Source organism: Chelmon rostratus, chromosome 4 (genome assembly GCF_017976325.1).
Source record: "Chelmon rostratus isolate fCheRos1 chromosome 4, fCheRos1.pri, whole genome shotgun sequence".
Taxonomy (NCBI): Eukaryota; Metazoa; Chordata; class Actinopteri; order Chaetodontiformes; family Chaetodontidae; genus Chelmon; species Chelmon rostratus.
The window spans coordinates 10114448-10140519 of NC_055661.1; the positions used below are offsets into that span (position 1 = coordinate 10114448).

General features: G+C 41.4%; 1 protein-coding gene across 5 annotated transcripts in view; it reads right to left on the reverse strand.

The window, feature by feature from the left end:
• Positions 1–26072, reverse strand: part of lrp8 (low density lipoprotein receptor-related protein 8, apolipoprotein e receptor) — a 165566-nt gene that overhangs the window by 52138 nt on the left and 87356 nt on the right. For all 5 annotated transcript variants that reach the window (XM_041934586.1, XM_041934585.1, XM_041934583.1 and 2 more), the window contains exon 4: positions 13335–13463. In XM_041934586.1, coding sequence (XP_041790520.1) covers positions 13335–13463 — 129 coding nt within the window. The remainder of the gene's footprint in view (positions 1–13334; positions 13464–26072) is intronic.

A 26072-nucleotide genomic window follows, 5' to 3' on the forward strand; every position in this document is an offset into this window, starting at 1 on the left:
GTATGACTTATCCTTCACACGGGAGCATCAATAAAAAAACAAATCCGGGTTGAGTCAAGCATGCCGTGTACTGTCAGATACACGAGGGTAATTGCAAACAAATCACCATCTATATTCATCAGGATTGATTGGAGAAAAAAATAAAAATAAAAATCCAAAAGAGGAGGGAACATTTTCATTCAGTTATTAACTACTCATTAAAATACCAGCCCAGACAGCATCTGGGGCGTGTTTTCATCAGTACTGCGCAGTGTGAGTGCCCAGTGCATCAAACATCACTTCACATAGAGGTGGGCAGGGCTGCAAACAGAGGCAGAAGAGTTTCCAATACTTCTGCTGGTCTGAGGGTAACTTGAGACCGGTGTTGTTGCATGACCTGTCACTTCTATTCTCCAGTATAAACCTAACCGGATGCAGCAGGAGCCCTCTCACCAAAACAAAGGCAAAATGTCATGCATTCAGGGAAAAAAAAACAATATATTTATAATCTTTTATTTTACCCAAAGAAGCCAAATACCATTTTCAAGACAAATGCTCCTGTATTATCAAGAGGGACTGCAGCAAAGGAGGGATGGTGAAGCATCATGCATTAACCCTCTCTGTGCAATTTACTATGACTTTTCGTCAGTTTGGTCACTAGAAGATAATCCTCTTCCTGTGCAGTGACAACTGGCGGATTGTAATGTGCAATGCAACACTGTCTCCTAAAGCAAGGTCTCTTTCCCACCAATGGCTGACCCTCTTCACTACCTGAACACACATTGGAGTAGATTAACAGTTTTTAAGGTGAAGTCAATATGCAATTACTTGATAACATCTCTTTTTAGGGCTTACAACGAACAAAGTTACAGGGTGCCGATTTTAAACTGCGTAAAAGTAACGTTTAGATTGCTAGACACAATAATAAATCTCACATCATTTTCTTGCACTCCACAGCTCCCCAGCTCAGACACATCCTTATGCATTGAGTTAGTGTTTTGAGGACACTTAGTTAATGGAGCATTTACTATGTATCAGGCACCATTAGCCTTGACATCATTAAAACAGCAAACCACCAGAGGAAGAGGAGTGCCAGAGGCGTCGGCATCCCCACGTCTGTAAAAAGATGGTTGTGTGCTGCACACGTCTAGAAGTGTTGAATGAAATGTTAGACTGCCACTTGGTTGGGGACTGAGCAGTGAGAGGCTGTGTGGGAGAAAGAGGAGGAGGACAAGAGGGAGGAGAGGCAGTTTTAGATCACACTTTTGATGCAACACATTCTGCAGGAGGGCCAGAGAGGGCCAGAGTGTGTGTGTCTGTGTGTGTGTGTATGTCAAGAGAGACATAGACAACTTGACATGCAGTCCCTCTCCAGCGGTCTCACAAAGTGTTTAGTAGTGCTTTGGCCACATTAGGGGAGGATAGTAGCACGCACACACACACACAGGCAAGCACGCACACACACACTGGTGACCACCAGACAGACAGGCCCTAAGCACTGAGATCTTCGACTTGCTGTAACATAAAAGCGATCCTCTTTTCCTAATGGAATAGACAGAGAGACAGTGAGGAGAGATTAAATTCAGAATGGATTTATCACTGACTGACAAACAGAAGGCGGCTTCAGAAGAAATTCACTTTCCAACAGCTTGGCCAAATGGGGTTTACCAGGCACAGAGCCAGCATACATGTCTGGAGCATTGGTGGCAAAGCAGCATCTGACATGTCAGTCATCTCTTCTGGTAGGATGATGTGGAAAAAAAGACAGAAATATGATACAAGCTGATCGACAGCATGCTGTGCTCAGGGCTTGCACTGTATTAAACACTATGCATTCACTAAAAGCACAAAAGCATAATACCAGCACACATATACAGCACTTAAATGCTGTTATGCTGTATGTATATCTACTGACTTCTCTTAATGGAACAAAGCCAAGTTCTTCAAACTGGCTTTCTGACTGATGACTCAGATGTTGTGATTACTTTAAACTTGGTTTTCTTTCACTTTCACTTTAGCCGGCGATGCAGAACATCCTATGACGTGCAGCAGTAAACACATCTGACAGATGTAAAAGGTGACCTACAGTATTAAAGTGTTTTGGATTTGCAAAAACCTGAAGCCTGAATATAGATGTCTCCTGTAGTATACGAAGTTATGTTTAGATGCTGCCATTCCTGAATTTATCGAAGATGATTGCATTGACCACTGTCAAATGTGTCAAAATTTAGGCCTGTGCCAAATAGCTCTAAGCTTAATTCATAACGCTGCCATTGAATTCTTAATCAACATCAACATTATGCTGCATTTTTTCTTTTGTGTGTCTATTCACTGTGTTTAAACCCTGTATTTTTGCACAGTTGCAGTTAAGTTTAGGCTACACTAATACTATTAGTGTTATACTATTTGTAGATTAAATTCCAGTGGTGGCTGCATAGAATTGAAAGAAAGTCAACATTTATTGAAAAAAGATAAGTGTTCAAAATTCATGTTTTTCACATGCTTTCATTTTACAAACATTCTACTTCAATCCTGTTGGCATTTAGCCTTTCAGAAACAACATTTTCACTGCAGTCAAAAAGCTGTTTGCTCTCCTGCTTGAGGCACACGTGCGCCTGTATTAACAGGATGGTCCAGCAGCAAACTAACAGCACCTCAAATTACAGTCTTATAACCACAAGAACAAAAAAAAAAATCCATTGCGGCTCTAACACTATTACATTAATTACTTGAGTTGTTCGAAAAAAAGAGATCACATTATGCATCTGCATGCCGCTTGGTGCTCCATTAAGAGCAGAGTAGAAAGATGTCAAAAAATAGCCAGTTTGGAAGCATACAGCGGATTTTATGCCCTTATTGGATTAGCCTGCTGGCTACGTGTAATTATGTGAATTAACAAAACTGACAAGTCATATTTATCAGAGAAAGTTGATTTGATAAGAAAAGAAAGAATCCGATGAATCACTTCATTCAAACTGAGGATGACGAGACATTCGAGGCTTCATTCGAAACCTCAATAGAAGCTTCAAACATATTGACATTAAAATCTTCACATATTAAATGCATACAAACTGGCCTTTAATTCAAAAACATCTGCACCAAATCAGGCTCAATCAAATACACACCACATGTGGCACTTGGACCCCAGCATGCAACTCTATTACAATAGACTGCTAAATGTAAATAAATCACCAGAAAACACACACACAGCTTTTCAAATTCAGGAGTCCAGAGGCTTTCTATTCACCTGTGCTGGTTAGATAGTCTTTGAGTAAAAACATGTCAAACTGGGTGTGAAAAGCTGCTGAAAATAAGACCTCAGTGTAGTGTGGCAGTAGAGCCTGGGGAATCCAAATCAAATGGCAGCTTAGATGAAGAGAAAAATGGCACAAAATTCACTGAGAGACTGAAGCTCTCTGTGTAACCTGATTGGTACACACCAGGGAAAGACTTTCTCTTAACCACCTTCATGATGAGTGGGGACTATGGGGATTGCAGGCACGCACGCACACACACACAAACACACACAGCCCAAGAGGGACGGTGTACTGAATAGAACAGGATACTTCAATAGCTCAATCACTGTGCCATCTACCAGCAGCTTAGAATATTAACTGCCTCACCAGCAATCACAGTAGATCGAACGTCTGTGCGTGTGTGTGTGTGTGTGTGTGTGTGTGCATGTGTGCCGGTGGTGAGTGATGAATGTTCTTGTGTGTCTCTATACACATGTAGGCGTGTGTTGACATAAGTGCAATGTTGAAGCCACTGGTCAAAACATTTCATATTTCATTAGCTTTCTGCCATTGGATGCAGTTTTAAATCTCATCACCCTCCCCACCCCGACACACACACACACACACATAACACACACACACACTCTGCATGCCTGTCCCGAGAATAATTGCATTCTCTCCAATAATTGCAAAGTAGTAAATCTATGAATACATTAAAATAGGTCATTGTGATTAAGTATGATGATTACATCTCCACAATAAACATGTAATCCTGTATTTTACCATGGGTGCTGTATGATAATGACATAATTACCATTTTAGATGGCCTCATCATGATAGAGTTGTTGTTTTTCATGTTGATCACTCTCCACAGTGAAAACCATGTTTTTTCTCTACTGCAGGCGAGGGTCTTTTCCTCAAGGGGTTTTAGATGCTGTGTAATCAGGCTACTAAAGCTGAGGAGGTGTGTAACATTCTTGTTGCTAAAATACATACAGTGCAATGAGATAACAACAGCTGTTTTGTTATTGATTTGAAAACTACAGTACAGCACCCAAGAGTGGTGTTGAGTCTGAATGGGAAGTTTTACAAAACCAAGTAAAGAGACAGAGAGAACAGACGAAGAGGCTCTGGATGAATATCAGAAAAACGTGGGGTCTGAGCTGTCAATGAAACATATAATCGGTACAGCTACGTACTGTTTGTGGTGAAACATCACTTTACTTGGGCACATTTGCCCAAATTAAGTGAGGTGAAACTGCATGAATTCACTTAGTGTTTTGTTTGAACAATGAGCCTATCAAAGCCTCATGGGAAGTGTTGTTCATTGCTAATGAATCAGTTGTTCTATCTGCTGAAATGACGAGTTGAGTGGCATTGCAGTAGATCAGCTTCAGTACTGGCTGTGTTTGCTGGGTCGGTATCAATAGGAACAGAAAGGCCAGCACATAATTGTCTTTTTTTGAAAGGCTCTTGAAAGAAATTCAGTATAAAAACACACTTGTAGACAAAAGCACTCTATAGAACTGAAGGTGTTGACGCAATAATTAATGTGAGTCACATTTTAAAGGTGTAGCGTGTAGGATTTAGTGGCATCTAGCAGTGAGGTTGGTGGTGCAACATGGCGGACTCTGTGGAAGAGGACCCACACTCTCTGTAGATATAAAGAGCTCATTGTAAGGGAATGAAAACATAGTGGTTCTTGTTTTCACATGATTATAAACTAATGAAAACATACTGACGGATATTATATTCCATTTCTGCCAATGGAGTTGGCTTTAATAGCTAGTTACCAGCTATAAGCTTTAATACAGTAACCAGCAGCTTGTAGCCCTTTGGGTCACTGTATGGGCAGAAAGACATGTGTTCCTCATCTTTCCAAAGGTGCTAATGAAAAAAAATCTGTGCAGAAAAAACATTGTGGGAGAAGGCTTTGAGAAAAATTTCTGCAGGTCTTGCTGTCTATAAGGTCCTGGCCAGGGAAGCAGCAGGCTTCCCTGTCATCTCCATGAGATTCTGAGATAGCATGTGTGTGTGTGTGTGTGTGTGTGTGTGTGTGTGCAGGGTAAAGGATGGGATTGGTGGTGAAAGAGGAATGAGTAATGTTCTCAAAGCTATCGCTGGAAGAAAACGGTCGGCTCGAGTCTGAGGCAAGTGCAAATGCCTCTGGGTGCGCAGCGAGCCTGTTTGTGTGCTGGTGCTCCATTACATTACACCTACGCACACAGTGAGAGCAGTCAAAGGATTATAAATGAAGGAGAATGTAATGGGAAGAAACTCTGAGACAAGAGGCTACCACTCTATGTCTACGCAGTCACCTCTTCTAGTGGAAATGTGCTGAAGCAAGATAAAAGAGGCAAAACCATGTACTCGCATACCACACGCTGTATTTTTTTTCAGTGGGTGGACTCTTCCTCATCCTCTTTGATCTGTTATCAAATAATAGAATAGAGGTTACATTTAGAGTAGCCAACAGCAAGCTGGACTAAAGAAGTTATATACTGCACGTGTGTAGATGAGGAGCGGGTGTAGATGTTTATGCGTGTTGGCGTGTGTTTTTATCTCGCTGTATTTCACTTGAGCTCACTGACAAACTTGTATCTTCACATACCAAACACTTAAGAAATGATACTTCATTCACTCCTTTTACATCCCACCGGAATAACACACAGACACACAATGTCTCTCTCACTTTCAGCCCTCTCTGCCCTGCTATAAAACACAGACTTACGTATCCCTAGTGGGCATCGATCCAGCAACAGCTTGTTGTAATGTAACGCAGCAGCACAGCCTGATGTGAAAAGAGCAACAGGTCCCCAGGGCCTGCAGGGGCCTCTCTGACTGCTGTCTCCATCTCTGTCTGTCCCTGTCTGTTGGCCCGTCTCTCTGTGGTTTTGCCCTTTTCCATACCAGCCAATATAGTGCTCAAAGTGTCTGAGGAGAGAGTACTTCTATTGTAGAGCAGGGTTGAGCCATTTCAATTTTTATAACATCCATCAAGGGCCATACTCAGTGGGGCCCCCAGCAACTGATCACTGGTGATTGGTGCTCACTTGGGGGGTGTGTCAATTGTAATCTTAGCTATTAGCTCACTCACCACAAAACCTGCCTGCAGAACACTGTCTCTGTCAAAATGTGGTGTGTGAAAGCTGCTTGATGGACATCCAAACGTGGAATAGCATTTACTTTCTAAGGCACATTTGTCCTTGCAGCTCATCCAGTTTAGTATGTTTGTAGCTGTAGTGACTCTTGAGATCAGCCTTTTTCACCAGTGTGGATGTTTCACTTTAAAATAACAGTTTGTTCATTTCTCTGTGAAAGTGCGACACTCCGCATCTACTTATGGTTTGTTGACAGTTGCCAGTTGACGTGATATCAACTGCTACATACATGTTGTGTTCAGGGACCACTCGGAAGAATGTGTCAGCGTTATGTAATTCTCTTTATGGCTGAAAAAAAGGCCGGATCAGAAGTTCTCGCAGGCTGTATACGGCCCGGAGGCTGGAGGTTCCTCTACTCTATTGTAGAGTAAAGTAAAGCAGTTACCAATGCAGTCAATACATGTAAGGAAAAATCCTTGAGAGACGGGCAGTTCTTTACATAGCTTTGAAAAAATGAAAGACCGTCACATTCATACAGCAAATTCTTTTTCCAGATCATTTGAGCGGGAAACCTGTAAGACCTAAAGGTTCCAGGCCAAAGATCAAACCTGAGTCATTACTGTTAAATAAAACATGTTAAACCATGCTGCAGCCACAGAAGCAATTCACAGAACAGCATTAAAAAGCACAGATTGGTTAAAGGTGCAGTGTGTAGGATCTAGAGGCATTTATGGGAGAGGTTGCAGACTGCCACCAAGTGAACACCTCTCCCCTCACCCTTCCCGTACAATGACCGTGAAAAACACCCAAAAAAAAAACAAAAACAAAAACACAACAGGTGCTCTCTAGAGCCAGTGTCTGGTTTGTCAGTTGTAGGGTACTATAGAAACATGCCAGTGCAACATGGTGGACTATGTGGGAGAGGACCCACTCCCCCTGTAGGAGGTGCTACTTTAGAGCATATTCAAAAACACACCAATTCTCATTTTCATGATCATGCTTCCCCATTAAGATAGAGGGTTAGGAGCTACACTATGTACCATAGATGCCAGTGGATCTAATAAAGGTAACTCCTTCATATATATTAGTGTGCTATGTACACTGACAAGATTAGAGCATTTTCATCGCTCTCTAAGGATCAGAAATAGCCTGCCTGACTGTGTTACAGTGACAACGCTGCAGGCGCTGGGTAACCGCACATAGATAAAAGTATCAGATGAGACGGACAGGATGCAGTGAGCGGGTGAGACAGACAGAAGAAAAGGTATGAGGATAAAAGGGGAAAAACACAAGAGAGTTTCAGTGATGAAAAATTCTACTTTCTTTGTCCCAGGTTGTGATGAAACAAAACAAGACGCATTTAATTAATAAATTTGGGGAATTTGTTCGCTCGCTTGAGAACAATTTAATTAACTCAATCTCTTCATTCCAACACTGACAAACACCTTTGTGTTTCTTTCAACAGGCACGCGTGCTGCATTGAGAGGTAAGGGGAAAATCGGCTAATCCTACGACTGTCTGCTCTCATTGAAGTGTGCGTGATCTTATTAGGTTTCTGGAAATGTAAACTTCTCTGGTGATCAACCTTAAGCGAGCTGGATCATTCCTGCACTCGCTGAATCAGCACCTTAACAGCCCAATTTGTTTAAATTAAAGCTTGAAAAAAAAAGAATTCAAAATTAGTATTCAGCAAACAAAAGGGAGGCCATCCGTCATGCAAGTCCCCTTTACTCAAACATAAAAAATGATACTTTACACACACACCAACACCCTGAAGCATGCAAACACACAGCTAGCGGCGGCTGTGTTCCTAAACAAATGCAATTTCACATTTACATAAATTAAAGGCTCATAAACTTTCTTCAGAGGCCTCTCCTAAATGTAAAAAAAGAACCCCTCTTCCTGGATCCATGTTTTATTCAACATTTGGATATGCTCAATTAGCGGCTCTAATTAACGCTAGCTGTCGCGGCAGGGAGGGATGGAGAGCGAGCAGGGGAGATCAGAGGTGGAGGAAGAGGGTGGTGGTGAGGATGAAGGGATGGATTCCAAGGCAGCTGGGTTGAAAGCAGCATTATTACTACCTGGGGGTTAAATTATAGAAAAAATTTGTGTTTGTGGGTCGTATAGTACTGTACATGCACACTTTCTACACTGCAGTGTGAGCATTGTAGTTTAAATATTATTTCTGAAGGCATTCATCAGCATGTCACCATTAGACTAATCTAACATGGGACACACAAGCTCCCAACAACACCTGCATATATATTTGCATGCTGTATTTCCAAAGACCTTTTAGAGATGGCAATTTTTGCCTTTTACTGATAACCCTGAACGGTGGCGTGTGCTGCAGAGACGTTGGCATTGACAGAAAGTCTGTGTCACAGAGGTATTTGGTATGGTATGCTTTGTTAGAAAATACTCAGTTGTTTCTGTCTCTGTAACATCAAAAACAAATACCATTTTCCAGAATAAATACATAAATAATGAATGTAACAGCATCAGGCTGCATGCTATCCAAAGTGAGTGCTGGTTTGATTTACCTTTTTATCAGATATGTTGTCTTTGCTTCAACATTGTGGAGTTCAGAAAAAATCTAATTTACCTTTACTAATTCACTTTGGTGGAATTGCTTAATTTCAACCTGCATTATTTTTGTCCAATGTTAAAAAACAAAACAAAACAAGAAAAGCAGAAACATAAAAGAACTTAGGTATCCACACAGATAAAAAAAAAAAAAGAAAAATGACTACATTAAACAATAGTTCAAGAATCGGTGTAACTTAAATAATGTTTTAAATAAAACAGTTTTACTACATGAGCAGTGGGAGACATTTTTACAGATGTTTTGATGCCATTTTGCTGTATTGAATTGTCCAACAGTTGCCCTGAAAGAATTTAAAATACCAATTTTGTTTTGCTAGAGGGAATCCGGTCAGTCAGTCCAGGTTTGCTACAAAAACACAGTTTGATTCTCTGAAACGTAGCAATTTGCCAGCAACATGAGCACTGCAGCTAAGGCGGCAACAGTTGGTTGCAGAGTGTTAAATACTGCATCAACTAACACGAAAAACTCTCACAAGACCCTTGTTTGTCTGCTGTAATGTGAATCCATCGCAGGACAGTGAGAAGTCAACGTTTTGTCACTCTTGCACTTTTTCCACGATTTCCGATTAACTTAACATTCATCGCCACCACCTTCGTCTCTAAATGAAAGATCAAAAGCTGATCTCTGCAGGCTATTATAACAGCACACCTCCCATGACACACGCACATATACATTCAGAGCATCAGGCATCAAATCAATTATTATCAAGACCCCTATGAAATATTTCACAGCTGTGTTAACCACTTTATTTTTCACTGCAATAAGGGATAGAGGCTCACACAGGTCAGACAGATGAAAGGCAACGCATGGTGTCTGATTGCCCTGCGAGTCAATACGCAGGAATTAAAAGAGAATAAAAAAAGAGCGGGCACCTGTGATGGGCAAGGAAGAGAAAAGAGAAAGCACACTCACTTTTAGACAGTTCATATTGCACCTCAAAGAGACAGAGATGGTATGTGAACGATGCAACGGCAGCTCAGGTTACACGACTAAACCAACAGCGGCTGTTGTTTTCATCAGGTCGTAGCCACAAACTCCCTAATGCGACGACTCTGTGTGCGAGCTGCACTCTGACAACGCTAAGACAGAAGGGAGATGAACGAAATGTAGAGAGACGCTGCAGAGAGAAACATTCAGAGGAAGCGAGGACCAACAGCAGAGGGAGGAGAGCCAACATGAAGAGATAAAGATGAAGTGAAAACATGTTTCTATCTACCTGGCAGGAAAACGTAAACACAACTTTTGAAAGGTAGCTAAATTGAGATAAACTGTATATTTCATGTGTTTGCATCAGCTGGGTGAAAGCAAGTGCTGCATTTGCAACTAATATTTCTATTAGCAAAACTGGAATCTTTCAAGAGCTGTTTATTATTGGGTGGGCTGCTGGTGTTCCACAGTTGTAAAGTTGATCATATTTAGGGACTTTCTGGCAAAATACTGTAGAAATACTAAGATTTCATAGCTTTTGACATGTTGAACCTGCATTATTTATTTCTGTTTCCATTGCTGTCTGTCTTGATTCAGATTAAATCAAGTGTTTGTGACATATGTAAAACTCAATTCAATGGACCTCTCTTATGCTTCATCAGAATAAAAAATAACTGCTCATAGATGGCAAAAAAATGTAACGTAACACAGATGAAGCGAAAGAAAAAGAGACAGAGGGACAGATGACTCTGTGAAAAAGAAGGACCAAACAATGAGGTTTAACCCACAATGTTGCAAAACACAGGATGGCTCAATGGAAATAAAGGATAAGTGAAGTGAAAACCGACCTTTTACAGCATAGAGTGGGCATGCAATGTGCTTACAGTGTTCCCCTGTGACTGGCGTGTGAGCTTCTGTTCATTCTAATATTCATGGTTTGAATGTAACATGTTACAGTGAACAGCTTAGTAATAGTATTTAAAAGACATGTGGGTGAAGATCGGGTCGATATTAGCTGTTGGATTCCTATGCCACCCCCAGGGTATTAAAAGTGATGAGATTGCACAACTTGAAATTTAAATTAATGAAAGTTTTTATATAATTTTATCTAAAATGCCTCTGGAATTAGTAAAGTTCATTAAAAATGGTAGTTTAGCTTAGATAGTACACATCTTTAGTTGTGGTCATACAGAAAAGACAGAGAACTGAACAGTATCCAGAAGCAATTTTACAGTATGCATGTTGATGTATGTGTGTGTGTGTGTGTGTGTGTGTGTGTGTGTGTGTGTGTGTGTGTGTGTGTGTGTGTGTGTGTCCTTGATAATACATGCATGTCCTTTCAGTGTGTATAGATATAGGAATGTCACAATGCATGAGGGATGATAGCAACATTATGGAAACATGCAGTCAGACACACACACACATGCACACGCACACGCACACAAACACACACACACACACACACACACACACACACACCCTTGTAGCTCTATTCTTACAAGCGCTCTCCCCTGCTGCATTCACTGTCGCTTTTGCATTATCATAGTGACAACAACTGGCCAGAGTGACTTCACCTTCACTCCACAAAAACGGCATTACCAAAAGTCACATTCTCTACATAAATGCTTTCTTTTTCTATCTAACAGAGTATCGATTCAGTTACAGGAAAATATCACATGCAATCTATACTCCTCAAAAGAATGCTGTGTGTGCATGTGTGTGTTTGAGTGTGTGTGTGTGTCACAGGTTAAAATCAATAATGCTGTAGGCCAGATGTTTATGCTGATGAAAATCAAAGCACTTTTTACAGCTCTGATGATGTAGGCTAGAGGAGATGCCGTAAGTGTACAGAGAAGCGTATATGATCATGCAATAGTGTGAGTGTGTTGCAAATTAAACAATGCGAGTGTGTGTGTGTCTGTGGTTTGTTCACAAAGCTATTCTGTAGGTTTCCTATAAAGCAAGCTCCGCCTGAAATGTGATATCCGCTCTTGCAGAATGACTGAAACCAAGAAAGAATATTTTTGCAATTTGGTCGAAATGTATTGATCATCTTTAAAAGTAAAATGTCTTATTCTGACAGTAAAACACACTACTTTATGACTACAGAATAATCATGTGTGAGAACATGTGTTTAATCTCGATAGTAGGGGTGGCACTGCTTTTTAAAGGGGATGACAGGACCGGATCCACGAGGCCCTAATCAGCACCTCACATGATTTATTTTAGTAATATTTTTCCTAACTGTGACCGATTTGTACACTGTGAGTGCTCCAGGTGCTCCGCCACTATGAAAACACTAAGCGTTTCACCGTGCATGATGCACTGAGCATTGTAGTGTGTAACTTTATTTCCAAAAACAAAGCCCTACTGTATGTGTAAGACTGTGTTTGCCTTGTTTCTGAATGTTAGGCCATCCGTGTGCACATAGGACACATACGCAGCTGGTTTCTCCTTACACAAAACACCACTGGCCCGACCTCGTAGTCCCCCCATTTCCAGCTTATCTAGCAACAACCAAGAACAAGGACAAGATTGCAGGGAGGAAAAAGAGATCATGTTTGACATCTCCAGACACATAACACAGAAAATATATATAAATAAATGAAGAGATGAAATAAAAATTTGCCTTCTTTGGCAGCTGTGACAAGGAGTTAAAACTACTCCTGGCTGTGCTTTGGACCAGATTTAAACTGAATCTTAAAACACGGGACGACCCAGGTGACAGAGCAGAAGGCGCAGAGAAAACACCTACATGTTCTTTGTGTACCTCATGTTGAGAAAAAGCCACATATCCCTAGTTTTTAAAGTATTCTCTAAGATCTGAATTTAGGACTGATCATCAACCCAGGGTCTGAAAGAACATCTGTCAAAACACAGCGTGCAGTGCAGTTATTACTGAAACAAAAGGTGCCTTAATACTACATTTCTAGAAATAGAATCACATGGGAAGCTTTAAAAGTTGTTTTTCCTCTCTTCTTCATGGTTCTCACCTCCAACATCACAATTTTCTGGTATCTATGTTTTATTATTATTGTTTTTCTGCTCACCTCTGCTGTTCCTGTCTCCTGTAACATCTTCACATCCATTGAGCGGATATACAAAAATACAAGTTCTGCAGCTCATACTATTTGCATTCTGTATAAATCAAAGAGAGGACATGCAGCAGACGAAAAGCAACAAATGAGCACTGAGATGATAATAATGATCATTAAACCTATTGAAAAACAATTCTCTTCATCACCTCTTCTGCCAACAGCCAGTAACGACAGGAAAGAGCAGTTTACTCATGTCAAATTATTTCTGGGCAATTAAGTCTGTCAAATAAAAGATGGGCAGTTGTTCTTTTGTAAGCATCTCCCAACCCTCCCACTGTGCAGGTTTTTCGGACGTTTGCTCGCAGTGGGTGGGGAGTAGATACCGTTCTGTCGTTTCATCCTGCCCCCCTTCGTCCCACGTTTCCACCACCCACCACAAACTTACCTGCAGCGCACTGCTCCTCATCTGCTCCGTTCTCACAGTCCCGCTCTCCGTCGCATCGCCACGACAGCGAAACACATTTGCTGGCAGCCCCTCCGCAATCAAACTTCTCTGGCGGACAGGTCTGTCGGCCTGTCGTGAAGGGGTGGAGGTGAATAACAGCGAGGGAGAGAGCGCAGAGCGGGGAGACAGGGAAGGGAGAGGAAAATGGACAGCAGATGAGAAAGTTGGGGGTAGAGAAGGGTAGCAAAGAGGGATTGAGAATGAAGACAGTAAAATGAGAGAAGAAATAGGGAGGAGGCAAAAGATAGAGAGAGAAGGGACAGCCAGTCAATGAAACAGTTTGATAACTTAGTTATCTTGTTGCTCAAATCGATTCCCCCTGAAAGGCCTGCAATTAAACTCGACACACAGTGACAAAGGAACAAAGAAGCAGGAACACTGTCAGGCAGACACAAAGCCAGGAAAACACACACACACACACACACACAAAACAAAATAGACACATTTTTATGTAATCTTAGCTTGTAATATTCTGCTCATGATCACAATTATTAACAATTTGATTCAATTATTGACTGTTTAAAAATTAAAGGTTGACAAAAATAATGTTAAAAAATAGTAAAAAAAAAGGAACATCTAGGGATCTCGACGTCTTCAAATCTGTTGATTCGACTGAATCAGATTACACGTAAAAGCTGGAAACAGTGAATGTTCAGCATTTTTGCTTGATAAATAACTGGCACATTAAATACTTATTGAAATTGTTAAAAAAAATATTCAACTCATCTCGTCGGCACACACAAACACCACAGAACTAATGTGACACTGAAGCACAGTAATACAGACTGCACATTCAGGATAAATTGCTGTGTTTTCTGTCATACTTATTCAAGTACATACCTTATTCAATAAAAACATCAGTGTAAGCGAATGAAGTGAGAAAGCACACACTGCAGTTTTGTCAAACACACACACCCACGCACACACTGTGTGCGAGTGAGAAAGTGGCCCCTCTTGGTAAAAGCCCATTACAGCAGAGAAGGCCATTGTTCCTACACGTGTAACCCGTGGGGTTGGTACAGGGAGGAAAAATACAGCCGTCCAATGCATCAAATTTACACCGAGTCCCCACAGCAAATCCCTGTCCCTTCTTCCTGCAAACCACTACACTCCCTCACCCTGCCTCACGTCCCCTCCCCTCCTCAATCTCACACATACACACACTCCAACACCACAGGGACTCCGGTCCCAGATTACATTACAGCGCTGTGTCAAACTCAACTCTATCAATTATACATATTTGACCACCAGAATGCTTCTTAGCAACCAGCCTGAGTATGGGTGTGTGTGTGTGTGCGTGTGTTTGTCCGTACCTATGGGATTGGCCCATTTCAATCTCATTCTCTATTTTATTCACCTTGTATTTCTTTCTTCTCAGTTTTATTTTTTAACATTACTGAATAAATTGCTGCCATTCGAACGCTGGCCCTCGTGGAGGGATGCTAGGAGCCTTGCTGGTAGTGACTGCCAGGATCTTCTCCAACTGTGCAGTTTTATGTTGCCAGGTTCTACACTATTCAAAAAGGGGCTTCCTGCATTTTATTCTTCTATGGATCTGGATACGTGTGGGGTTTGTATTCCTCTGTCCACCTCCTGTCTATTGCTGGTGATGATCTTTTGGATGACAAATGATGTGAATAGGAATATTGATGGAATCTGTCTGCAGGTGTGTTACTGTGAGGAAAGAGGTCAGTTAATTGTCTTATATCTGGCTTCATATTCAGTCAATTAAAACGTGTGCTGGTGGTTGTCTTGGAGATTTTGTACTCTATACAGTAGACAATTCTCACTCTAATATGAACCCAAACACAGAAATACCCATACCCCAGGGCTTCAGTCCACTAAGAGTCTGATTGGCAGTTGGGTTAAAAGGATCTAATTTGTCTGAGAGACCATTTCAGAGCCTGGGAGTTGAGAAGGGCGGAGTCATGGATCAGCTGCCAATCAAATGACTGAACACAGACGAGCAAGAACCTCAGATCACTCCACTGACATTGATTATGACAAAATCAATTAGATGATTTTCATCCCATGGTTAATAATGTTCACTAAATGAAAAGGACAATTCCAATTTCATGTTATCAAATGTTTAAGTTATAATTTGTGACCGTTAAAATGCTGTTTAGCTACTCTCAATTGGCCTTCGGTCTAAGAGAACAGCAGTTCTACTCATATATTCATACAGTCTATAAAAGGGTTTTCTATTCACTGTCTCGGCCAGCCAAAGTATTGCAGACCATTCACAGAGAAAACTGGCATGTGCAAACTAAGAGATGTGTTTCCCATTGCCTGGACAAGCAACAGCAGTTAGTACGGAATAAACAGAAGTGGTGCATGAAGGTAATTAGCTTGATCAACAGCCACTAGGTCTGAACAGACAAAGAAAAACTAAAGAGAGGAAAATCTAATATGTACTATGCACTACTAGATCACATAAACTCATTGAGAAATCACTTTAAAGCACATCACTGTAATACAAATGTTGCACCAGAATGTGATCAAAGCCCTAGAAAAGAAAGAATCATCTCGAGTGTTTTGTATCAAGGTTGCTGCTGTCCTAATGAAGATGTAGTCAAGGTACCTTTCCCAGGCGTGTGAAAGTCAGTGCTAAGATTTGCCCTCTCTCTCTTTGTTTCCCTCTCACTAAATGCTGACAGGCGTACCCGACGTCCGAGCAGGCACTGTGGAGCATTGATGGAGTTATAGACAGTAAGCTGGGGAAGACGTAAAGGTTGCATCTTTGCAAAATATATAGATACAACAACATACTAAGATGGCAATCTTAGTGCAACTCTGTACACATACATATACTGCAGACGTATACTGTAAACATAAATGCATGCGTGTCTTCGTGGAGGTAGGCACATGCACACATACACCGCCTACACTTGTGTGCACACACTCACACACACACATATAACCAGAACTCCTCACAGATATAAATCCTCTGCTCAGCTGCCAGTCATGGGCGTTTAACTGAATTCTCTATTCTTTAGACTTTGTTTTGAATGAATATTTCATGGCCTATAAAACTCCATGGGCATAGAGAGGAACACTGGGCTGTTAGCAGCCAGATAACTTGCTTACTGCCAAGGCCCGCAGTGAATAACAGCTGAGGAACTGATGCTAGCCATGCTCCAGTGGAGCTGCTTGGTGGCGTGCAACAAGAAGTGGTGGTTGGACACGGCAGCTCCCAGGTGGGTGTATTATTGAATGACTGTGAAACAGGGTCAAAACAAGCGTGTGTGGTCAGTGAATGCATCCAGGTTACATCAAGGTAAAGCAAACAGAATACAATTGACTGGATTGCCTGATCAGATGTTTTCCCTCAGCATCCACTTCTCTGGCACATACAGACATATGATCCTCAACAGATTCAGCCCAGTGCCCTTTCGATTATGCTGCAACCTACTCATATATTTATTCCAGTCGCCCTGGGTTAGCAGTGATTTGCCTCTGAGTGTGTCAGTATGACACTGTATTCGAAAGTAGCGGGTAATTAGATGGGAATTTTAGTTCTGTTAAATGGGGCAGAAGTTATCTACCTACAAAATCAATGTTAAGCAAATCAGGCTCCTGGAACGTGGCATGGCCGGTACAATGGATCAGGATGGAGAATAGCGCTGAGTAGCGCTGTGAAAAGACACCTGGAATCATCATTATGAAATGAAAAGCAGAGACTCTGCCAATGCAATGCTCTATTACCCTGCTAATGACTCTCTTGAATACATTAAAGCCCACTAAAGTGATTGTCTTCTCCCTGTGATGCTGTGATTGTCAGTGTGCAATAAGATAAACGTTTCAAACCAGAGTCACTAAACTTAAGATTTTGAGCAACCTCAAGATCTCATGCAAACTTCATTAATATAAGTTCATGTTGCAAAGTGTAAGGGAACTGGCACAAGCTGAATTTGCACTGGCTACAGGAAATATAATAAAGATATAAAGACTTCTGTGGTTGGTCAGCTTATTGACACAGAGCAAACTGTATCTGTGAAGACATGAAGGGAATCTTGTGGATGTTGTGGTTTTCCTGGATTTTATTTTGAAAACCCTGTCATTCAAAGTAAGCCTTTTTTTTTAGAATTCTTGATGGAAATTTGGAAATTGTGCAGTGGATTCTAAATAGGTTTTGCTGGTCCTGGGGTCAGAAAACTCATTTGGCACATAGGGGACGATGCAGTCCTTTAATCCACAGTTCACAACCAGCAGTGGGACAGACTTGTTATTCTCCTCATATGGCCTGCCTAGGTGTCTATTATGAGCAGGGTATGGGGAGGATTGAGCAAGGCGCTGTATGCTAATGAACTTTTGATTAACTACCTTCTTAATTTCCCTTCACAAGGAGGGAGGGGACTGGAGTATTGTGGTGTGGCACCATGTCCACTCTCCAGCTGCCTGCCTAGCATCAAAGCTAGCCTCTCAGGTGATTGATTCAGACGGCTCGTAGCCCTGCAGGCTAATGCTACGATTATTTATTTATTATAAGGTGAGCGCATGAGGCTGTGAGGTAATACGAGTCATCCTTAAGGCACAGTGAGACAACATGTCAAAATAAAGGCACATGGGAGGGCCGTATATGATAATACATGACATGTTGAATGGGGAGTTTTGGAATCTTACGGATGATTTATCCTGGTCTGGCACCAGGGATTATAGTTGCATGAATTTAAAATACTTAAAGGTACGTTGAATTCCCATGCAGTCCAGACAGCACAGCACTGACTGATGAAGTACCACGCTTCAACATCTTTTTATGCAAACACCTGAGAATCATGGTCTCATCACATCCGTGGAAAATTCTGAATGCCCCAAATACTCTGCACTGCTGTGAATACCACATGGCTCCACATCGTAGTTTAATTCATAAAAAATATACAAGCACAGGCACATTCTTTACAATGGGTTACATGTCAAATATCTTTTATCAGGGTGTGAGAATCTCTAGAAATGTTATAGTAGGATGCAACATGAACATCCCAAGAACCAGAAATGACCACATATAATGAGAGTGATAATGTATAAGTAAGTGAGAATGAGAACACTGAACCGTTTTCTTGGATGTGTTTGACACATCATCAATTAAATCTAAACTAACAGGGGGTCCATAACAGCTGATCGCCTGTGAAATAGGATAATTAAACTCAAATTTCAGCCATGAGGTTGCATCATAAATTGATGAGCGGCTGCTTGAGAACAGTAAACTTTTATCGCTTGGCTACTCTGCAGTAAAAACAGGGCCAAAGCGTCCCTTGAATCAATACGCAAGCGTCTACTGGGCCATCCTGCTAACTCGCTCGGCTTTATAGAGACCATATGAAATTTCCGCCATTTAACAATTTAATATATGCCAGGCAACTAGCATTAGCATTTCTCAAGCTGATGGCTTTATTTTTAGCCTTGGTTACCTGGATGAAAGTGGACAATAAATGAAACAGAAAGAAAGGATGGACATGGTTGGGTAAAAGGAGGGAATAAAGTAGAGCACAAATAGAAAACAGAGCGAGATGTAAGAGGGGGAGGTGGGGTCAGATATTGGTCACAGAATGGAGAATATCGCTGCAGAAGAAAACTGGGAGCAAGGCAATTAGAGGAAGATACTGGACACTGGAAGAGAGAGACACGGCGTTATTGGGTTGATGGGTTGAAAACTGATCAAATTGGGGCTTCGTGTGACCTGAGGGCCTACAAATGCACCCACAATGGACAGAAAATTCTCATTTGGCCACTGACTTATTCAGCTCTTAAACCCTTCACCAAGGACAGGCACATAAACACACACATTAATACACAAAGAAAAACACGTAAAGCTAAAATTATGCACCGCAAATCCCCCCCCAGGTTATGATGTAATCCATTTAGAGATGTGGGCTGGATTGTATCCTAACACAACAGAGATTGGGAGAAGTAGTCCGTAATGAATAAATTGTTCTAATTGCAGTGTCTGGAATTTCATTCAAATAAGTGGAAGGCTTGTAGTGGGCGCACAGTTAAGCTCTGTGCAGTGCACTGCAGTATGAATGAAATGATTTTCTCTTAGAGCTGTAACCTTTATAAACGGAGAAGAAAAGGCTGGAGAAGACAAAGGACAGGAGGCAGGGGAGCCTTAAGATCACGGAGCACTCATATGCATCAATGATTCATACAAGACCAGAGATGTATGGATCAGCCAATTATTTGGCTTGTAAGGACTTTGCTAGTCCAATGGTTTGATCAGCTGCAGTGAGTCATATCGTCACGGTGAGGCTCATTAACTTCGTTCCAAGCGGTGGTCTTATCCTCGCAGGCTTGTTAAGGTAAGTTTAGGGGCATAACGGTCTGTGTGTGTGCTTGTGCCCAATAGGAATATACACCCTCCCAGGGTTAAGACTCCAACGAGCAGACATTTTGAAATGCAGTGAGCTTGTGTTTATTTATTTCTCTGAGCTGATTTTACAATAGCTAACCTCTGGTCAGGGAAAATACAGTCTAAAGAGTATTAAAATCTTTTCTAAATTGCTCAGGATTAATACTTTACAAACTACACATCACAACTGAAACAATGAGTCGATTAGCTGATCAACACAAAATAACCACACCGGATGCCAAACATTGCCTCATTTCAACTGCTAAGATGAGAGGATTTGTTACTTTCCTTTGTCAACCATGGCTGTAAACTGAAAATCCTTGGGTTTTGGACTTTTGGTTGAACAAAACAAGACATATAATGCATTTTTTCATTAAATTATATTCACAAAAAAAAAACTGCTGATTGATAATGACAGTAATTGTAAAGATGCCTTAATACGTGTGTTCTTATGTTCAGTGGTTCACCTCTCTCATACTGTGCAATGACATAGTTGGACTGAACAGGACTGAATGTCCACCGTACACTTGTACCTTTGGAGAAGTTTGAGGAATAAATATAAAACCATCATTGTCCTGCACACGGTTTCTAAAAAGAACAACTTTTCTCTTCGAAACCTACATCCATCACTTGATATGAAGCTTGGCACAGAGGGCTAGTGAACTGTCAAGTTAAGAACCCAAACCCAATGTAAATCTAACTTCACAGGTCAGTGGCATTTCTTCAGTCCTTTACGTTCATGGTGTCAAGTCGGTCCACAAAACGACGCATCACTCCAGCTTCCGCTCGATTCATAGGCACAATTACTTTATGTGAGTTTTTTTCAAGAGGGAATAAGTGTGTGTGTGTGTGTGTGTGTGTGTGTGTGTGTGTGTGTGTGTGTGTGTGCATTATTCACGTGGTGGGGACTTGCCTTCCTTATAGGGACCCATAATGAAAATCATTCAGTTTTACGGTGAAGAGTTAGGGTTAGGCTAAGGCAAGTAGTAGTTATGGTGATGGTTATGATAAGTATCCAAGAAATGAATGACAATCTATGTAATTTCACAAAAATATGACTGTGGGCATATGTGTGCGAGCATGGAATAATCTGTGTATGCATGAGTTAAAATGCATATGTGTTTGCATATGGATGTGCTGTAAGTGTGCGGATGGTAACATATATTTGTGTATGCATGACAGAGTGTGTGTTTGTGTCTTTGGTTGTTTGTAAGCATGGGTACATAACATATGTGTGAATGCATGAGTGTGTTTATTTTGCATATCCTCATACGGCACACAGAGAACTGGAGCGTGATGTTTTCACGGCCATGGAAAATGAGGAAGGCGGTGGAATTGGAGGAAGGTACAAAGACCAGAGAAAGGCTGAATAAACGTTGGTTGTTTTCAGCTTTCTGAATTGGGCAACAATGGACAATAACAAATGTCATACTCTAGTTTTAGTTTTCATCCTAACTTGTTTCAGTCTGCCGCAGTGATGTCACTGACTGGTTCAGACATTTACAGTAACTCCACTTCTTTTGAGTGGGGGTTCTTATTAGCACTGTAAGATGGATGGAGCCAGCATCATCAAAATGTTGTCTCTCGTGTGAAATGATCCCCTACAGGAATTCACTGGTTTAATTCATTCGGCAGTTGCTAATTTATCACAACTAAAACAGGCTTTTTGATATTCAGGGATGTGTCCAAAGAAAAAGGATGCTATGTCCCTTTTCACACATTTCTGTGTACGTTTTGACTCTTAAGTCTTGGTTTAGTTGGTCAACCCCTTGGCGCAGAATGTAAATGAGGAGTTTGGATTTGGAGACCAAGGCTGACCCGCTACACCCTGCCTTGAAATGTTGCCGTAGTTCCAACTCCACCCCCCCCCCCCCTTGTCCTTCAGATGTGAAATCCAATTTACGGAAAGGGCGTATGTGGTTAATATCAGATTACATTTTAAATGAAGGTTAGTGTTGATTAGTGGCTTTCATTGGAACGCTGATCTCCTATTATTGCAGCCTTGATGTGGGGAGGGGAGGGGGGGTCTGCTGGAAAGGGAAAGATCAAAGTCAAGAGAAAGGGGAGAAAAAAATGATCAGAGAAAGCAGGTGCAGAGAAAGGAGAAAGTAGTGGGATGGCAACAAAACAAGTAGAGAGGAAAATAAAGAGCCATGGAAAAAAACACACTGGTTACAACACTGCCTCAGCAGCCCAAATCTTAAAGATAGATTCTCAGACAGCGGACAGAAATTATGTTGCCGTTAAGATATTGTGCATGTTATATGCAAATTCTGGCAAAGTGAAATGTGAATCAGAGTGAATGAATGAATTTGTTTCCTTTGATCCTTATGCCTTGTGGGGTTTTGAAAAGCCGCTGCAGGGATAGACGAACACAACCCCGCCTCCTAGAAATGACATCTGTTACATCTACACACAAGTAATTTACATTCATAATTACATTGTCTTGACAAACGTAATCGCTGCCTGGATTATGTTCAGAGACGCATTTCTGTCACTGAATGAGACACGACATTATGCACCGCACTGGAGCGGTGCTGGAGTCGCAGGGCGGTGGTCAGGGTGGATGGTGGGCATACAAAGTGCACGACTGTGACACCAGAATCCAGGGTTAGAGTGCAGACTCCTGTCTGTGCTTTAGGCAGCAAAGGCATTGTGGTTAAGGTTTGGGAAAGATTGTAATTTTGGTTACACTGAACTAATGACACTGCAGCTACATACACCCATGACAGCTAAGCTCTTTCAATTCTTTGTTTTTGGGCTTTCAGGTACTAAGGCACGCACAATAATGTAAAGGCCTCATTAGAAAAAAATCAGTTTCAGTCAGTCAGTCAATCAAATCTCCTGAGATTTCTCATGTGTCTCTCAGCTGGAACAATTTGTTTTTCAGGGGGTCTGAAGTAGATGCTGCTGCAAAGTTAAATTGGAGTGGATGCTCTCTCTCTCTCTCTCAAGGCTGTGTGAAGGAGAGGGGGCTTGTTAAATGTGGAACCATTAGCACGGTCTAGACTGTGGGTCTGTCAGTGCCGTGAGGGGGTGTGGGGGGGTGGGGATACAGCGCGACACCAGCACTCTCATAGGAAATTGCCACTTTCTTCCAACAGGCCCCTCTTAATGCTTGTTTAGTCGACGACACATCGGGCATTAAAAATACCGCCAGTGGCTAGTGCCACATCTCAACTAATGAGAGATAGCAAGAGAGGGAGCCAGACAAAAGGAATGAGGGAGAGTCACAGCCTCTATTTTGGGATGCACAGAGTGTGGGGCTGAACTTGACAAGGGACCTCTGAGCTTATTTCCTCTGTGGCAGTTTACTCAAAGTCTGGGTTGGGGCACACAGACAGTGGTGTGAGGATTAAAACAGACAGTCAAGTTATCTATTATCTATTATCATAAAGACAGCTACTGGCTGCGTAAAGTTGCCTTTCAAAGTCATTGCAATGAAAGGTGGGCTCAGATAAATTACACGCTTTAGCAGGTTTAGTGGCCTAAAACATGTCAGAATTTTGATTCAGTCTGGGGAAACAATTTCCTGCGCAATTAATTTGAGTCACAGGAAAATGTGGAAACCCACAGAGAATGGCTGAAAACAACAACTCCACAGTGTGTTTGCATGCCTCAGTGGGTATCATCCTGGGCATCACTTTTATGCTACATTTTATAACTGCGCTAAGGCAAAAAAGGAAGCTTACAGTATTTTACCATACAGCTATCTATCACTTAACCTCTTACTTTATGTTGGAGCAGCATTCAGATTATAGGCAATGCCACTGCTACAGCTGCATCTTCCTCTCTTTCCTCCTCTGCATCCAGTTCATATGATTCATCTCTGTACCTGTTCTCATCTGCTGCCTACAGTACTGAATCTGTTTGCCTGTCTGACTGCTTTCTTCTTTCTAACTGTAAATCTGACTTTTGACGTAATAAATGGCAACAGGTCTGTTTCTCAAATCTTTTTTTTTTTGATATCACATCTGTGATCCATTGATACAATTTAGGGTTTCCTTAGAAGAAAAAGTGAAATATGAATATGAAAATAAAATTAAACTGAAATGAAAAAAGATCTGTAATTTTTCAGCCCATCCTGGCTGAGTGAAGAAGGGGAAAAACATGAAAAAATAATTGATATTACACATTGGTCTTTAAAAACATGACCAAAACACTGGCAAAAACAACCCCATCAAGGCTGTTCCAGCTCCACCAGACGCCCTCTGAGAGCAAAAACATATTGACCACCAATCAATCGGAACCAGCCGAGAGCAAGGGTCACTAATTGAACGGAAGAATGGAATTGACGGAAAAATCACATGGTGGCTGTTGCTGCGGAGGTGGTTTTCTCTGTTTGACTGCCATGTACAATGTAAACAAGGAAGCAGGTTTGCTGTAAACAGCAGTTTCAGCTCCACACAACCACAACACAGGAGTCCACGTGCTCTCTGATATCAGAAAATGTGGATTTACTAAATAGAAAAGATCTGAAAAACGGACAGGTTTCCCCAATGCTTATTTAATTTGACAGCATGGTACTTAAAATATGCTAAACAGAATTTGAACTTGATCAATGAAACATTGGCATTTGAGCGGTATGAAGCTGTAATAAGCCGGAACTCAAAACTAATTGTTTACTTTCCAGGAATCAAGGCAATACTGAACAATACATTTCCTTATCCTTAAAAAAAAAAAAAAAAACTTGAAAAACTCTACCTAGAGTACCTAGAGCTGGTTCATTAAGCTGTTCTGTCTATCACAGGATCTATGAGATTTTCCTCTATGCAACCTATGGGAGTAATATCAATAAAAGACTACTTACAGACTCTGATACGATGCCGTTTTCTCATATATTGGGTCTTGCAGAGTTTTTTAGGATTAGCTTTCTGGGTGTCATTATTGCAGAATATTGCTTTCATACAGCAGCTAAAATGCAATTTCTTGTTGTGTGCATTGTGATTGGGTGCATATTCTGTATCTTCCTTAAGGGATCAATACACTTTAACTTATTACTGACATAAATCAAGGTAAAAACATTTGTGGTTAATGAGATGCCACAAGACAAGCAGAACAATGCACACGAGCCTGAGATGATGCAATAACAATATGAGAAGAGAGAGACAGACAGACAGACAGAAATGACCTTTAATGTTTGGGGCTTTTTTTCCAGCAACTTCCACGGTGACATTAAACTCACTGTCAGTATCATCTCTTCAATTATTTATAAGCAAGCAAATACACACAGAGACGAACAGACACACACACACACACACAAATGAAACAACGCGTGTGGAGACAACTACTAAGACCTGGGATGGGGTCACTGCAGCCTGTCCTCACCAGATAAATGCTTAAAACTAACAATGTTTACATTTTCCTGAAGTGCAACCTCTTTCATTCAAGTGACCACCGTGTCTCTGTAGAAAAAGCTACTTTACTGTGGAAGTTGTATGAAGTTAAAATGCTGTTGCACTGCCATGGAAAGGTTTCGGGAGGAGTCGGGGTGGATGGATGGATGCATGATGCAAGCTTGTGACTTCAAAGCGGTCCCCTTTTCAAGCTGCTACAAGCTACAAGTTATGGCAGACTCCACAGTTAAGTGTGTCATTCAAACCTGAAGTTTACTATAATTCGTCACATGAAAGAATAGAATTGGAGAAATTTTGAAGTACATGCAGTCACAGTAATGTCAAAGAAGTAACTCAGAGTTAGTTTCTTCTAAATCGACATTCATCAACTGATTATAGTTGCCACTGAAACAGAAAACACCAATTTCAATCACCCCAAACTGTCCAATGGATACAAATAAGTGAATGACTGCAATTAAGGAAGGTCGTACGTGTGTTTGCATTTGTGCAGTTGGGTGTGTGTGTGTGTGTGTGTGTGCGTGTGTGTTAGTGGGTGTGTGGCTAGTGACTGAAATTCAGCTCAGGGCAACAGAGGACCCCATTTAAAGAATATGTAGCAAGAGACTGGAGACAAATTACACTAGTCTGACTGAAGTAGAAGATCAGAGTGACCTCAAAATACACACTCACAAACTCCAGTCAAACACACACACACATGCACGCACACACATTCTATAACTACATAGACTGTCTCTTTCCATCTCAGATTATCTGTGAATATGTTCGTACAGGTAAAGATGGATAGAGAGATAGATAGATAGATAGATAGATAGATAGATAGAGAGAGAGAGAGAGAGAGAGAGAGAGAGAGAGAGAGAGAAAGGTTGAGAGGGGGTGAGAGAGAGGGTGAGTGTGGGCCACCTGGGAAATTACGCCTGGCGCTACCGCTGCCTCAAGCATGAAATTGAAGCCGTCCAACAATGCAACTCACTGGAT